The sequence below is a fragment of the Monodon monoceros genome, unplaced genomic scaffold, assembly GCF_005190385.1.
Source record: "Monodon monoceros isolate NGI ecotype Baffin Bay Population unplaced genomic scaffold, NGI_Narwhal_1 Super_Scaffold_20, whole genome shotgun sequence".
NCBI classification, from domain to species: domain Eukaryota; kingdom Metazoa; phylum Chordata; class Mammalia; order Artiodactyla; family Monodontidae; genus Monodon; species Monodon monoceros.
Window position 1 is genome coordinate 66,790,578 of NW_021703777.1, and position 14,743 is coordinate 66,805,320.

Below are 14,743 nucleotides of genomic sequence, written 5' to 3' on the forward strand. Positions count from 1 at the left end.
TGGGATCTTCCCGGACGGGGGCACAAACCCGTGTCCCCTGCATCGGCAGGCGGACTCTCAACCACTGCACCACCAGGGAAGCCCCATTTTACCAGTTTTAAAATTCAGAAGGAATTCCCTTTCTAGCCATGAGTTATTGTGTGCATGTCAGCCAAGCAACTCCCTTTTGATCAAATAGTTCTTTCTCTCTACGTAATTCAATGCTGTTTGAAATAATTTTGGATTTTTTTACTATGCAGTGGCAGGATTTGAAAATACTTCCTTCCATGTGTGAGATGTTAGAAAGTCACATGATAAAATGGATCACAAAGTAAAATTGTAGCATCTTTATCCACTCTAATGAATTCAATATAATAAAAGTATATTGTGGTGCTGGGAATTTAGTGGCAAGCAAAACGGCTGATGCAGCTAGCAGGCTCCTGGGGGAGACAAGCCGATACAAATAATTGTGCTGGTCCTTGTCTAACTGGGGAGTGACATAGGCCAGGAGGGAAATTCAAGGTGCTAGGATGCCACGTATTGGATGCATGTCCTGGTAAAGGGCCTCTGGGAAGCTTCCCTGAGATGGAGCTGTAGGAGCCACAGTCTGAAGAATGAATGGAATTAACAAAGGAGAGTGGGGCTGGAGAAAGAATTTTAGACACAGGGAACCGCTTGGCCAAAGGCACGGAGGTGGCAGGAAGGAGCAAGGTAGTTTAGAGTAGTGGGAGAAGGCCACTGCGTTCGGCGAGCTGAGACTGAAGGGGAGCGAGTTACAAGCGTCAGCAGTGATCGAAGGCTGGTTCTGCTCAAACAGGCTGGGAGGGGGTCTGGGACTGCTTCTGCCAGGACTCGGGGCCCTATTCAAGATTTAGGCCATTACAACCCTCAGCCCCACTCTCAACCTTCCTGTTCAGTCTCCCTTAAGCTCCAGTGACTCCAGCCTGTGTACTTTTTACTCCAGGCCTTTGCATATCCTGCTGTCTGCTTGGGAAACCCATCCTTCCCTCTTATCCACCTTACCCCATCTGCCTGAAAAACTCCTTTGAGAAGCTTTACTCTTACTGTCGTAGTTTGCGTTTACTGCTTTTTGCATGGACCTTCAGTGGAGCAATGATCACGTGGCATCGTAAGATTGCGTTCATGATGATATCCCTAATTAGGGTGGAAATTATCAGGGTTTTCTGTCTTTTAATGCTCAGTGCCTAGCTGGTTACATAAGTTGTCACATAGTGGGCGCTTAATACTGGCTGAAATAATGAATGCATGCTGTCTTAATAAAATTTCTTCAAGAGACTAAATTAATGGAACTTATCCTGGCTTACCTTGCAAAAAAAAGTTTGACCTGCTAACATTAAAAAAAGAAAAGGAGTGATATCTATTTTATGCAAGGCTGTGATATATAGTGTTGTTCATTAATGGTACTGGAAGGGAGAAAGAGTCCAGAATACGAAATATTATATTTAGAATTATAGATAAGATTATAGATAAGTCTTAGAATTATAGATAAGAAAGTCCAGTATAATAAATATTGTCTTAGAATTACAGATAAGAATGATTGTATGTATACCCATACTGTTATTTATATTTAAAACTGCCTTGCAAGATTTTCAAGGTTCCACATGACATGTCTGAGTAATTGACTATAATGGGGGTGAGCTAGAAAGAGAACAAGCAGTAATTTATTACCTTATCCATTTAATCTACAAATGACCAGGAAATCAATGGGAAAAGCAGTTTCCTCTCCACATACCTTAAGGAAAAGCCATTAGGTTGATGTTACTGTTGTCATCCATTTGGAAACAAGAAACCCAATTCTCAGATCATTGCAGCTAGGCCAGTGCTACTTTCCAAGGACACAGAAAATATGGATAACAGCTGCTTAAGACTTATGCCATGATAAAGTATCCTTATTGTATTGATGTTGATGCCTTATTTATTATTAAGGAAAGCATTTTCCTTAGAGGAAAGACTAGAGTTGGGATCAAATGAGTCTTAAAAATATTGGCCCTTCCCTCAAATCACTTGAATTTTATTTTGTCATCAACTCCATGCACCCATGTAAATGTAAGATGCTCTCTTTTCCATTAAAAGCAGCGACAGATGATTTTTGAAGGATGGGTTGCCTCTTACTTCTTTATTCCTACAGAATCTCAACATGTGTTCAGAATTTTTGGAGAAGTTGGAAGGAAATTAAAGTTGTGTCCTTCCTCGGTTCTGGATCCTTCAGATCCTAGTGCATGGAATTTATAGTTGCTGATGAAAGTAAATGTGCTTTTACCCCGCCTGTAGGTCAGACTCCGTGTCAAGAAGGAGATCAAAGATGCCTCTACAGTTCCTGCCTTGATTCATGTGGTGGTAGCTCTCTTTGTGATCCCAGCAACAGTCTGAATAATTGTAGTAAGTACAGTTGCTGCTGACAAATTCAATTACCACGTCAGGCTATGTATTCAGTTTTATCCTCTTGCATTGACATTAAAATGCTGAAGTGTGGAATCCCTCCAAAATATGTATATATATATTTCTCTCTTTTTCTAAAGGTTGCATGTGGTAGCAGAAAAGAAGCAAAATGGTCTTAATTAACTTAAATCATAAACAAATGTGTCATCATGAATGGGCTATAAATCCATTGCTTAATGTCATTGCCGTGACTTTCCACTCAACGTCAGCTCCTATATATTATTTTCTTGGCTGCATCTGCAGGAAAATGCTATCTTTCTTCCTTTTTAAAGCCCAACTTCAAAAATGGAAACTTTATCCAAGAAGTAAATATGAAGTTCATTTAAATAGCCACATAAAACTTTGGCGGCCTGTTCTTGTAATAAAATGTATTCTCACCCTTCCAGGAACTTTGCTGACCTGTAATGACCTCGCTACAAATGGTGCAGACAGGTGGCTGTATCCAAACTGGCTTCAGGAGGAGGAATGATTAGGGGAAGATTGAATGGGCAGGGGTAGCAGGAAGACTCTCTCGGGAAATTTTAGATGCATTGGAAAGCCCCCAAAGACTGATTTCTAGTAATGGCTTGCTTACTTCTGGGCTCTGCTTTCACATTCTACTCCCTTCTTTCACTTTTTAGAATTAATTTTTGGCTTCCCTGTCAGCTTGGGCTTGAGATTTAGAAGCAGGTCTGTCAGCTTTCAGTTGACAAGAAGGTATGACTTCTTAGCACAGATCCCAGCAGTGAAGGCCCCTGGAGGCCGGGAGGTTGAAAGGCTGAAGGGTTTGGGTCCCTGGATTTGCTGAAGTTTTCAGATCCTAATTCTACTTTGTGACCTTTCTGGGTCAATGTAGAGCTTATGGGTGGCAGGTAGCCCGTACCCCTTAGGGGATATCAAGGGGTGAAAACAGTGGGCTGGATAGGAGTGTGAGGGCCACAGCCAATTAATAACCCAGACTAACAAGATTTTTTGTTTAATTTCACAAGCACTTAATAACTGTTTGGCCGAAAGCACAGCACCCAGCCCTCCTCCATTTCCCATAGGAGAGAACAGTACAGATATCAGTCTGACCGCTAAGACACACTACCATTTTATTCACTCTAAAATGATTAAATATATGTCTATGTATGTGTATATATGTATATACATATGATTTGACTTTGCTCATCTCCCAGTCTGCCCTGGAACTCTTTCAGAATCATTTTTTTTTACTTCACCTTGAACTTGGGCTGTAGCATTTTGGACAGTGACAGTATTGTCTCAGACACATGTATTTTATTAAAGTTTTGGGGGTTGTCTGACATGTAATGGCACTTACTGTTAGATTAAAAAATGGTGAGAGAGCAATGTTAGTCTGTGTCAAATTTAGGCAGGGAGTAACCAAGTATATGTTATCCTATTTTCTCTATACTTGAAATATTTCAAGATTAAAAATAAAAATAAGTTATCACCTGTCCAAAAAAAAAGGAACTTGTAGGAAGGGCACTAGATAACTCAGCTGGTATGTATGTTGACTTAAAAAAAATGCACAATGTGAGAGTTGCGAGTTAAGTTTTATTGGGCAAAATGAGGACTGCAGGCCGGGAGATAGCATTTCAGATAACTCTGAAAAAACAGGTAGTCAGGAATGTTAAAAGATTATTATTAATCAAAGAATACCAGATATCTCAAGTTAAGGAATTTAGCGCTTTTCTATGTATGGGAAGATGCAAGAGTCTTGACTCCCTGAAATAATTCCTTTGATACGCACCTCAGCTCTCCCGGCCAGTATCTAGTGTTTTCACATCCTGAGTTTCCTCAGGGCTCACCGCAGGGAGTGGCTGCAGTCTGATGGCTGCTAGATGGCAGGTATTCTTTTCAGCCCTGAGTTTCAGCTCACGTTGGAGGGCTACAATCATTGGTGACTGTGACATCCTTCGTTCATTGATATGGCAGGAAATATTCCATTTATCATGTATATTCAACCAGTATTTCTAGTGTGTCTGTGATGTCCCAGGCACTGGGATGGGCACTGGGCACTTTGATGGCAATGAAGGGAAACATGATTCCAGCCTTCCTGGAGCTAACTTTTCAACAGTGGGATCATATGGCCACCTTCCCATTCATATATACAACTTTGGTTTTCTTCTTTTTTTTTTTCTTTTTTTTTTTTTTTTGCGGTACACGGGCCTCTCACTGTTGTGGCCTCTCCCATTGCGGAGCACAGGCTCCGGACGCGCAGGCCCAGCGGCCGTGGCTTACGGGCCCAGCCGCTCTGCGGCATGTGGGATCTTCCCGGACCAGGGCACGAACTCGTGTCCCCTGCATCGGCAGGCGGACTCTCAACCACTGCGCCACCAGGGAAGCCCTGGTTTTCTTTTTATGTTCTTCAAATACACTCAAACCATTTCCCTAGCATCTCACCACCTCATCAGCTTCCTCTTTCATCACAGATGTTCTTGCCACGTTCTCTCCATATATATTCAGCAAACGTTGGAACACCCCCTTTTCCGAGTATCAGGCATTGGGCTTGTCCTTGGTCTCCATTCCTTCTGTGTTATTAAAAATAAGTGTTGGAGAAAAAAGTACATGAGTGAACATTTAGAACTAAAGGTTGATGGAGTACTGTGGGAAACTTGGGGGGGGGGGTCCCTGAGGCATGACAGTCATACCTGGCTTCATACAGCCATGGCGATCATGGGCGCGAGGAGAGACCCATACCCAGGAGCTGCTGTCTCTGCTAGGCACATAAGCAGTGTATATGCCTAACTTCCAGCTGAGAGCAAAGATGTTATTCCTTCTTTTTCAAGGAGCTTCAGGATGGTGTGTGTCTACTTGGTTCTCTGTAAATATGGACGAGTATCATCTCCTCTCAGAAAACTCTTCATGCACTTGAAAATGTGATTAATTGTTTAAAGATCTTTGACACTGTCAGAGACTACTGTTATTTAGATTCTGGAGCACGACTGAGCAGCGCTCTCTTTCTCTGGCTCCCTGCCAGTGGGGAATATGAGTTTGGAGAACGTGGACATTCTTTCCAGTGGAGTCAGCCTCTCACTGGAGTTGCTGGGAGGCTAGTTCTTAAAGATAATGGTTCTTGCCACCCCATAAAATATTATAATAACGTTCCAATGGTCCCTGAAGATATACTGGGTGGGACCCTGGCATCAGTATTTTTAAAATTCCCCAGGTGACCCCAGTGTGCAGCAAAAGTTGAGAATTATTGCTTTGTGGCCTGACGAGGCTGCTGGGATTAGTGACATCCTGAAATTGGGTGTGAAAAAAAGTCTTCGTGGTTTTCTTTTCCTTTTTTTTTTTTTTTTTTTTTTTGCGGTACGCGGGCCTCTCACTGTTGTGGCTTCTCCCGTTGCGGAGCACAGGTTCCGGACGCGCAGGCTCAGTGGCCATGGCTCACGGGCCTAGCCGCTCCGCGGCATGTGGGATCTTCCCGGACTGGGGCACGAACCCATGTCCCCTGCATCGGCAGGAGGACTCTCAACCACTGCGCCACCAGGGAAGCCCTGGTTTTCATATTTTTCAGTGGATAAGATCCATGGTTTATCTCAGATTAGCAGAAGTGCCTACAATTAAAAAAAGCCTAAAGAACACATCTCAGATGATATTGTGTATGGAGAGGTTTAAAAGTATCACAGTATCACCACATCCACTCCAGCCCAGAATCTTTAACATGTTTGCACCCTGCTGGGAGGCAAAATACGAACATGTCCTTGCCTTGGCGGGTAGGATCAGGAATGTTATTTCCCATCAGTCTGGTGTGGAGGGACTAATCCATCACCTGTACCTTGTAGAGTGCAATCCAGACATCTGGGGGAACCTGGCGGAGAGAGCAGCTCCTGGGCATGCGTCTCTCCCCACCTCCCTGCGCCCATGATCGCCATGGCTGTATGAAGCCTGGTGTGACTGTCATGCCTCAGGGACCCTCCCAGGTTTCCCAGAGTGTTCCATCAACCTTTAGTTCTACATGTTTACTTGTGTACATTTTTCTTCCAACACTTATTTTTAATAACAGAGAAGGAATGGGGACGAGTGACTAGCCCAGTGCCTGACACTCAGAAGAGGGGGTGTTCCAATGTTTGCTGAATATATATGGAGGGAACCTGGCAAGAACACCTGTGATGAAAGAGGAAGCTGATGAGACAGTGAGACGCTAGGGAAACTGTCTGAGTGTATCTGAAGAACAGAAAAGGAAAACCAAAGTCGTATATATGAGTGGGAAGATGGCAGTATGATTCCCCCCCACTGAAAAGTTATATCCAGGAAGAAATGAACAGCTTTGTTCTTCAAATAATTTCCCAGTGGTCTGTCAATTTCCTGCCCTCTCCTTGCAATCTCTAGGTGGAAGGAACAGATAGTATAGGGGTGTAGTCAAAAAGCCATATGCTGTAATGATTAAGGACTTCAGTTCTCAGGATCAAATAGTAGATGAGAGGAACAACCTCTTTCTAAAAGCATTCCCAGCTAGTAAGTGGAAGATAAATGATTGAATTCGAATATTACCATTTGGTAACCAGGTGAATTAACAGGGCAAGGCACTGCGCATGGACATAGAGCTGTAGATGTCACAAAAAGAAATCAGACGGATGTGTCTTCTGATGAAAGAACACCGCAGCACCTAGAGTCTTGCCAAAGGGATGAAGCCTAATGAGCCCCCTGGCTTCAGCTGCCAGTGTTCAGGAGACAAGGGGGACGGGGAAACATGTTTAGCCTCCCCACGAGTGTGCAATTAGCAAAATCCAAACTCTGGCACACTCTACAGGTCAAGTCCCCGGATTCTTCAATAGTTAAACATTAAAGAAAAATAGAGAGATGGAGGGGAGGGGGAACATAGATAGTATAAGAGACTTCAATTTGGTTTTCAAAAATGGGTAGCCAAACTGTAGTGTGTAGGATGTGGTGCACACTTATGTAATGAAGCTATGAAGAAGAGAAAGGAAGTGATGACTCTGAAACTCAGCATTTACTTTGTGGGGGAAGGAGAAGGTCGACATAAGACAGGGGATATGGAAGGGTACGTGGGATGTCTGGCAGAGTTCAATTGCTTGACCTGGGTAGTAGGTATAAGGGTGTTCACCTTATAATAGCTCTTCAAATTCTAAAAACTAAATAATAATAAAGAGAGCTTTAAAGTTTTGACGCAAAGATGAATCTCGGATATATATGCCAATGGATGTTGGAAATGACATTTTCTCATGTAAACGACCATCAATCTAATACATGATTTCCATTGGCTTCAGGTATTGCATCATGATGAAGATGTAACATCGTTTAGTTAACAGTCCTTTCTTTAGGTTGAATTTATCAAATATTGTTTCAGACTTTGAAAGGTGGGCTATCATTGAGACTCCATCAGGATCTTTTTTTCTACAGATACTTATTAAACCTCATCTGTCCTCAGAATGCCATGCCAGGCACTGCCTCAAGCTCATACTGAATTATACAGCCCTGCAACAGCTAAACGTCCTCACATGTTTGTGACGTGATCGCCCTCTAGTGGCTAATGTCAGTCAGGCTTGTCAGTGAGTCTACTGCTTAAGATATAAAAGTCTATTGATACCATAAATCATAGAATTTGAGGTTGCCAGATAGTTGAGAGGTTCTCTTGCTTAGCACTTTGTGAAGAACGCCTTTATGAAGGAAGCAAAACAACCTCACCGCATTCAGTAAAGATCTCAGAATAATATATGATCATAACTTAATCCTTTCATCTCCCTTGACTCTGAGACACTTAAAGCCTATATCTTATCCTAAATCAAAATCGATACATCCCACATATCAAAAGAGAGAAAAGTTATGCATGTGATATGCCTATTAATCATCTCAAGGAAACAAACTCATGAAAAGTTAAAACTTCATAGGGTAGTTGAGGAAGAAGAGAGAAAGAAAAGACATCTACAGGGAAAAAAAGACTGCATCAAAATATGTGTGAATGATCCCATTTTCGTAAAATTTTAAGTATATTAAAGAAATTAAGAAAAATATAGAGTGTGAGCTGCCTCTACTGATTTGTAAGATGGTCGTGACAGGTAATCAAGCAACAAAAGCAAGCTGAAGAGGAAACCCATCTTTTGGCATTGAGGGAAGTTAAGAGAGAGGGAGGTGGGGAGATGAGCTTTTCCTATATGTGTCTTTGTATTGTTTTCATTGTTATAAGGAATATGCATTTTTTGTGTATAATCTGAACTCAAAGCATTGCAGTGTTTCTCCTCTTTCACAAATCAAAGAAGTGGTAAGCTGAACCAGCCCCATACCTCCTCTGTCTCTTTTTCTTCTCTCCACCCTGTAGGCATCCTCAGGATTATGCCAGCTTTAGAGTGTTGCTTCTTCCTCAATAAACTGGGAGTCTTACATACTTGGTCCGTGAGATTTTTCAGTCTGGCCAGTATCAGGCTCCTTATAAGCATAATCCCTGCAAAGCCCTCAGACTCTTTACAGTACGAAATAGTCCCAGAGCTGTTTTAATATTTCACCGCAGTCCTTATTGCTAATCTGTTTGCCTGCATACCATTTCCTAGTCAAATAATTAAATTTAATGTGAATAATTACTCTTAATAAGGCATGAAATCTCTGGTGGACCTGACCTGATTCTACCAAGACACTCCCTTGATTTCCTCTCTCCTCTGGGAATGAAGCACGTCCACCGCAGACAGAGAGGGGACAGAGAGCCTTTCCACCGCATTCCACCAAACCTGCCCAAACCCCGCTTATCCTGGGAAGGCTTCCCAAGCTGCTCCTATCCACCCAGTCTCTCCGGGCTCTAGCATTTTGTTCAGTCCCACTAGCCTAGCCTGTTCATGTTATACCGCAGCTGCCTGCATGTGTCTTTCTTCCTCTGGAGACTTAGAGTGCTTCAATGCCAGGGACTCTATTTTGTATTGTTTTTACATTTTAAAGTGCCTAGGATACTTTCTGATGCCTCCCCGCTCCTTTCCTTCCTTAATTCTCACACTATGCTTGGTGCAGACTTTGAGATCAAGAAATAAGTTCTCCAGGGAACTATATTCAATGTCTTGTAATAAACTATAATGGAAAAGAATCTGAAAAACAATTAATTTTATATATATATACGTGTGTGTGTTTATGAATCACTTTGCTGTACACCAGAAACTAACACAACATTGTAAATCAACTATACTTCAATTAAAAAAAAAGAAATGAGGTCTCATTTCACAAAACTCTCAAATCGTATGGGGAAGGCAAGTAAGTAAAGAATAGAGCAGAGGGTAATGAGTGCATGGCATGCACACCCTGGAGATGCTCTGGAGCTCAGCAGAGACTCCTACTAGGAGTGGAAGGGGAAGAGTGGTTGGCCAGAAAGCCTTCCTGGAAGAGGGGTTTGTGCTGAGTGCTGCAGAACAAGGAGAAATTAGCTTAGAGGGGAGGATGGGGAAGGATGATTCCAATCAGCAGTTGCCCTATGTACCTGGCAGCTAGAACCATGATTGCATTTGAGGGGTGATTACAAGTGTGTGAAGGAAAGAAGGGGATAAAAGCTAACAGGGCCCACGAAGGACACATGCAATTCTTAAAATGTCTGGTGTCGCCAAGGAAATATTGCTGGCGAGATAGTCATGGGTGACGAGGCTGGAAAGTTAGGCTGTGATTTGGAGTGTGAAATAGCCTTGGATGCCAAGCTAAAGGGTTAGGGGTTATCTCATTGGCAATGGATAGCTAATGGATCTCAGCCTCCTCTTGCCCTGAAATTGTATAGCCTTATACACTGATCGACAATAAAACGTATAGAAAAAATCATCTAATTGCCTATTTAGCCAAATTCATTGATTTTTTAAAATGGCTATGAAGGTGGCGGGGAATACACTAGTTTAGAAGTAATGGATAAATCAGAAGACAAATTAAAGTGAGTAAAAAGAATCAGATAAGTGGAGCCAAGGGAAAAAAATGAGAAAGACTCTAAAACATGCATTCTGGACAGTGTGCTAGCAGCTCCATACACAGAAATGAATCTTGGTTTGTCAAGACACTTCATTGACCACACTATTTACCTTTTGAGGGCAATCTCATATACTACTTACATCTAGTCTTAGCTACTTCCAAGAAAGAGGGTACGATAGACTTTTTAAAATAAATTTATTTATTTATCTATCTATTTATTTATTTATTTATTTTGCGGTACGCGGGCCTCTCACTGCTGTGACCCCTCCTGTTGCGGAGCACAGGCTCCGGACACGCAGGTTCAGTGGCCATGGCTCACGGGCCCAGCCGCTCCGCGGCATGTGGGATCTTCCCAGACTGGGGCACGAACCCATGTCCCCTGCATCGGCAGGCAGACTCTCAACCACTGCGCCACCACGGAAGCCCTAGACTTTAATTTTGTAAGTTTTTAAGAAATTGTTTTCCATGTGAAATTTAAAAATATAATATGTATCTGTATGTGTGTTTTTTTTGTTAGGTCAGTGTGAACCAATTACGTTGGAACTCTGCATGAATTTGCCCTACAACCATACAAATTATCCAAATTACCTCGGCCACAGGACTCAAAAGGAAGCATCCATCAGCTGGGAGTCTTCTCTTTTCCCTGCACTTGTTCAAACCAACTGTTACAAATACCTCATGTTCTTTGCTTGCACCATCTTGGTACCAAAGTGTGACAAGAATACAAGCCAGCGTATCCCTCCTTGCAGGTAATACATTGGGGTCTCCCCCAGGCATCCTCATTTTCCCTCAAGGAGAACCAAAGGAATGAAGACATAGTTTGAGTTTAGACAAAATACATACATTGCCAACAAGTCCTGTATTTAACAAATTACCTATTTAAAAAGTAAAGAAGTAGGAATTCTAAAATGAATATCTGAGTAAGAATTCATCAGTAAAATACCAAACCAGAGAGATATGAACTGCCTTTTATAATAATTCATGGACTTTAATCAAATGAAATCACAAGTGTTTCATTTTGTTGGATCAGGAAGCGGTTTTTAAAATGTGAGTCAGCAGTAAGGGTGTGTCTGCCTGTTTCTCTGGCAGTGTTGATGTATTTTAAATGCTGCCTTCTGATAGCATCAAAAGTTAGGAGACATTACACAAAGAGTGGGCTGAAGGAGTCATCACACCAAACTCACAGGATGGACGGGGGATGGACGCTGCTGTTTTTTTACCTGGTTAGATGAAATACAGGATGGTATTTCAAGAGTGTGGCTTGAATTTAGGATATGAGTGATGCCCTACGGGTTAAGATTATTACTCTGGTGTCCACCTCCTGGTTCAAATCCTGGCTCTTCTGTAGCTGCTTGTAGCCTGAGACGGGTTCCTCAGTCTCTCCCAGCCTCAGTTTCTTTACCTGTAAGATCAGGATAGTGGTGGTGGTTGGGTTGGGTTGTTGTGAGATTAGATGAATGTACATAAATGTAAAGTGGTGCCCATTGATTTTAAGCCCAGAATAAACAAAGCTCTGATGTTAGGACAGGAGTGCAACTAACTGCTTTGTGGCAGTTTGGTCCCTCTTCTATGCTGTGTGTTCAGGGTCATAGCCAGAGAATGTGCACCTACAAGGTGGCTGTCACAGAGGTGAGGGCTGCTTTTCTCAGGGCTGTTTTCCATCAAGGGGTGAATACACAGATGTGCCTGCCTAAATATGAGTGGTAACTATGGAAACCATATGTTGGGATCAGAAGTCACTCAGAGCTTTAAGAAAAAGCAAGAATATCAATACAGTGGACAGATGGGAAAACAGTAAATTATATGCCAAATATCAAATGGATGACAAGGTAGGGCCATCTACAGAGTTGGGACAGGAAGCAATAAAATTTAAAAATGATTTGGGGGAACTAAACAAATTATACAAATAGAGTGAAATTTAATGTTGGCTGTGCAAACATAATTCTGAGCATTTCTATTAAATGCCTTTTAAAGTATCACTAATAAAACGTCTGCCAGTTTGATGTTAACAAGTTATTTATAAATCTCATTCTACTTTTCCTAAGCAAGGTTGGTGATAGTGAATAATTACTTTCCGTAGTACTTAACAAATTCTTGTATTTGACTTTCTTTTCATATGTGTATAATAATTTCCCTATTGCAGTGTTCTCTGGAACGAATTTATATCCACCTATGATTGATAATTTTAGGACTTAGGTTTCATATTAAAATGCCTAAGAGAAGACTGATCCTGAAATACTATTCAATAAACATTTTTGAATAAATGTTTAGAATAAACATTTTGAATAAAGTGTTGAACTTCTAGACACTTGAGTTTTGTTTCTTAGGTTTACACATACACGTACATCTTTCATTTCCAGTGGCTATCAAAGTGAGTTTTACATTCTGATATTTGTAAGAAAAATTTTTGGATTACGACAAGAATAATATACTGATATGCTCATGGGGTAACACATAATTCCTTTTGCCAAGCTTTGTTATTGATCTTAAAATTCAGTTTTTAAGCTATGAGTTGGAAAAAAAATCTAACATTCTTGAGCCCTTAAAATGTGCTGAATACTTTAGGGTAGTTATCATCCTCAAAATAACCTTTTAGGACTGCTGTCTCTATGGCTGAGCACTGCACAGATTATTATAAGAACAGGTGTGCCAGGGAGTTGTAGTGCCACATATTGTATTTCCATTTTATAGGGAAAAAAAAATGGTAGAGTCAGGCACTACCTGACTACCATCTAAATTAGGTATCGTTTGGTTAATTTAAAATAGCAGCAATTGAGTTATATACATTTTTATGTTAATCTGCAACAAAACTATTCAGTCCAACAGAGAGTTACTAAACACCGTTGAGCTTCCCATTTTTGCAAACCTAATATGGGAATGCCATGGCTTTGTCTTTGCCCCAAATTCCTAGGCTAAACCAGCATCAAGTTATGCTCTATCTTAACTTAAATCTAGACAGACTTAAATCTAGACAGAGCCTTTTCTGAAACGTCTCCATTCAATTGCTAACCGTTCCTTACCTGTTGAAATTAACTTAGTGGTTTAAAGTTTGAAACTTTTAAGAAATGAGAATGTATTTAAAGGGAAATAAAAAATTTGCCTAGGAACTTACTTTCATTATGTCTACTTAAAAAAAAAAATCCGTAACGAATTTCTTGGTAATATATTGAGGCAAACTGTTTTTTTCTTTCCCCATAGGAAGTAAAGCCATCTTCTTTGAGACATGCTGATACCTCAATTTTAAAATATTCTGGTGCAAATGAGATAATACACATAAAAGCACCTAGTACAATGCTTAGTATGTCTCTTCTTTAACAAAGACCAACAAACTTCATTTTTTACCAACTTGAGCTCAATACAGATGGATTTGGTGTAAGCTGAAGTAATAATGCCTTAGGTGAGCCAGGTTGGCGCAGGAAATGGCTCACATCCCAGGGCACCACAGGGGGCTGAGGGTGTTGTATAGATTCCATGACCTTTGGTGGCAGACTGTCCAAGTGATTTTGGGGGCTTCCCTGCTTAAAACAAAAAACACTGGAGTGTGTCTGCCTGAAAGACAGAAGAGAAAATGAGAAAGGCAAACTGGAGGAGGGAATCCGTGTTCTGGGAACATCTCTATTTCCATTTCTGCAATGAAGTTTCTTTTGGTGAAAGTATGTTTCTGGAATGTATCCCCCTTGTAGCGATATTACTCAGTTTGGTTTCCCAAATATCTGTTGTGTATATGTGCATTCATATATATACATTGGTATGCACACACACTGCATACACACACCACATATACACGCCAACCCATAGCCATATAGAATTAAAACCCTACATAGAGGCCTAACATCAGGTGTAGCTGTTTCTGCTTGTAATATTTTGTCTTTCTCGCTCTTTTAGAGCTCTGTGTGAGCATTCCAAAGAACGCTGTGAGTCTGTTCTTGGGATTGTGGGCCTACAATGGCCAGAAGACACAGATTGCAATCAATTTCCAGAGGAAAATTCAGACAGTCAAACCTGTCTAATGCCTGATGACGATGTGGAAGGTTAATTTTTAAATTAATTACAATGGGGTATCTAACATGGTTGACTATATCAGCTACTTTTAGAAGTTTCTCTGTTGTTATTGTTTGTATTTAGTTACCAGTAGAAAGGCTGCATAGGTGGTGAATCTATAAACTTGATTACATTGAAGAATTTGATACCCATCTGTTAGACATTGTCTTCATTTAAAAAATAAATTGCAGAGATGACTTTAATACTCTAGGTATTTAATTTAAACACACTTAACTCACAGAGTCCATTATATATGGATGCTGCTTTTATACTAGGGCCCCTGTAGGTAATGGTGAAGATCATGCCTTGGTTCCTTCAAGTGCAAAGCATTCAGAGACCTTGGCAATGTAGGATAATCAAGTAGAGAAATGGGATGGAGGACCTGCCCACT

At 41.1% G+C, this 14,743-nt stretch overlaps 1 protein-coding gene across 1 annotated transcript in view; it reads left to right on the forward strand.

Moving 5' to 3' along the window:
* The window catches only part of CORIN (corin, serine peptidase), a 249,374-nt gene that overhangs the window by 166,390 nt on the left and 68,241 nt on the right, over positions 1-14,743 (forward strand). Inside the window, exons 10-12 of the mRNA XM_029234750.1 lie at positions 2,272-2,379; positions 10,829-11,060; positions 14,197-14,342. Of these exons, the coding sequence (XP_029090583.1) occupies positions 2,272-2,379; positions 10,829-11,060; positions 14,197-14,342 (486 nt within the window). The remainder of the gene's footprint in view (positions 1-2,271; positions 2,380-10,828; positions 11,061-14,196; positions 14,343-14,743) is intronic.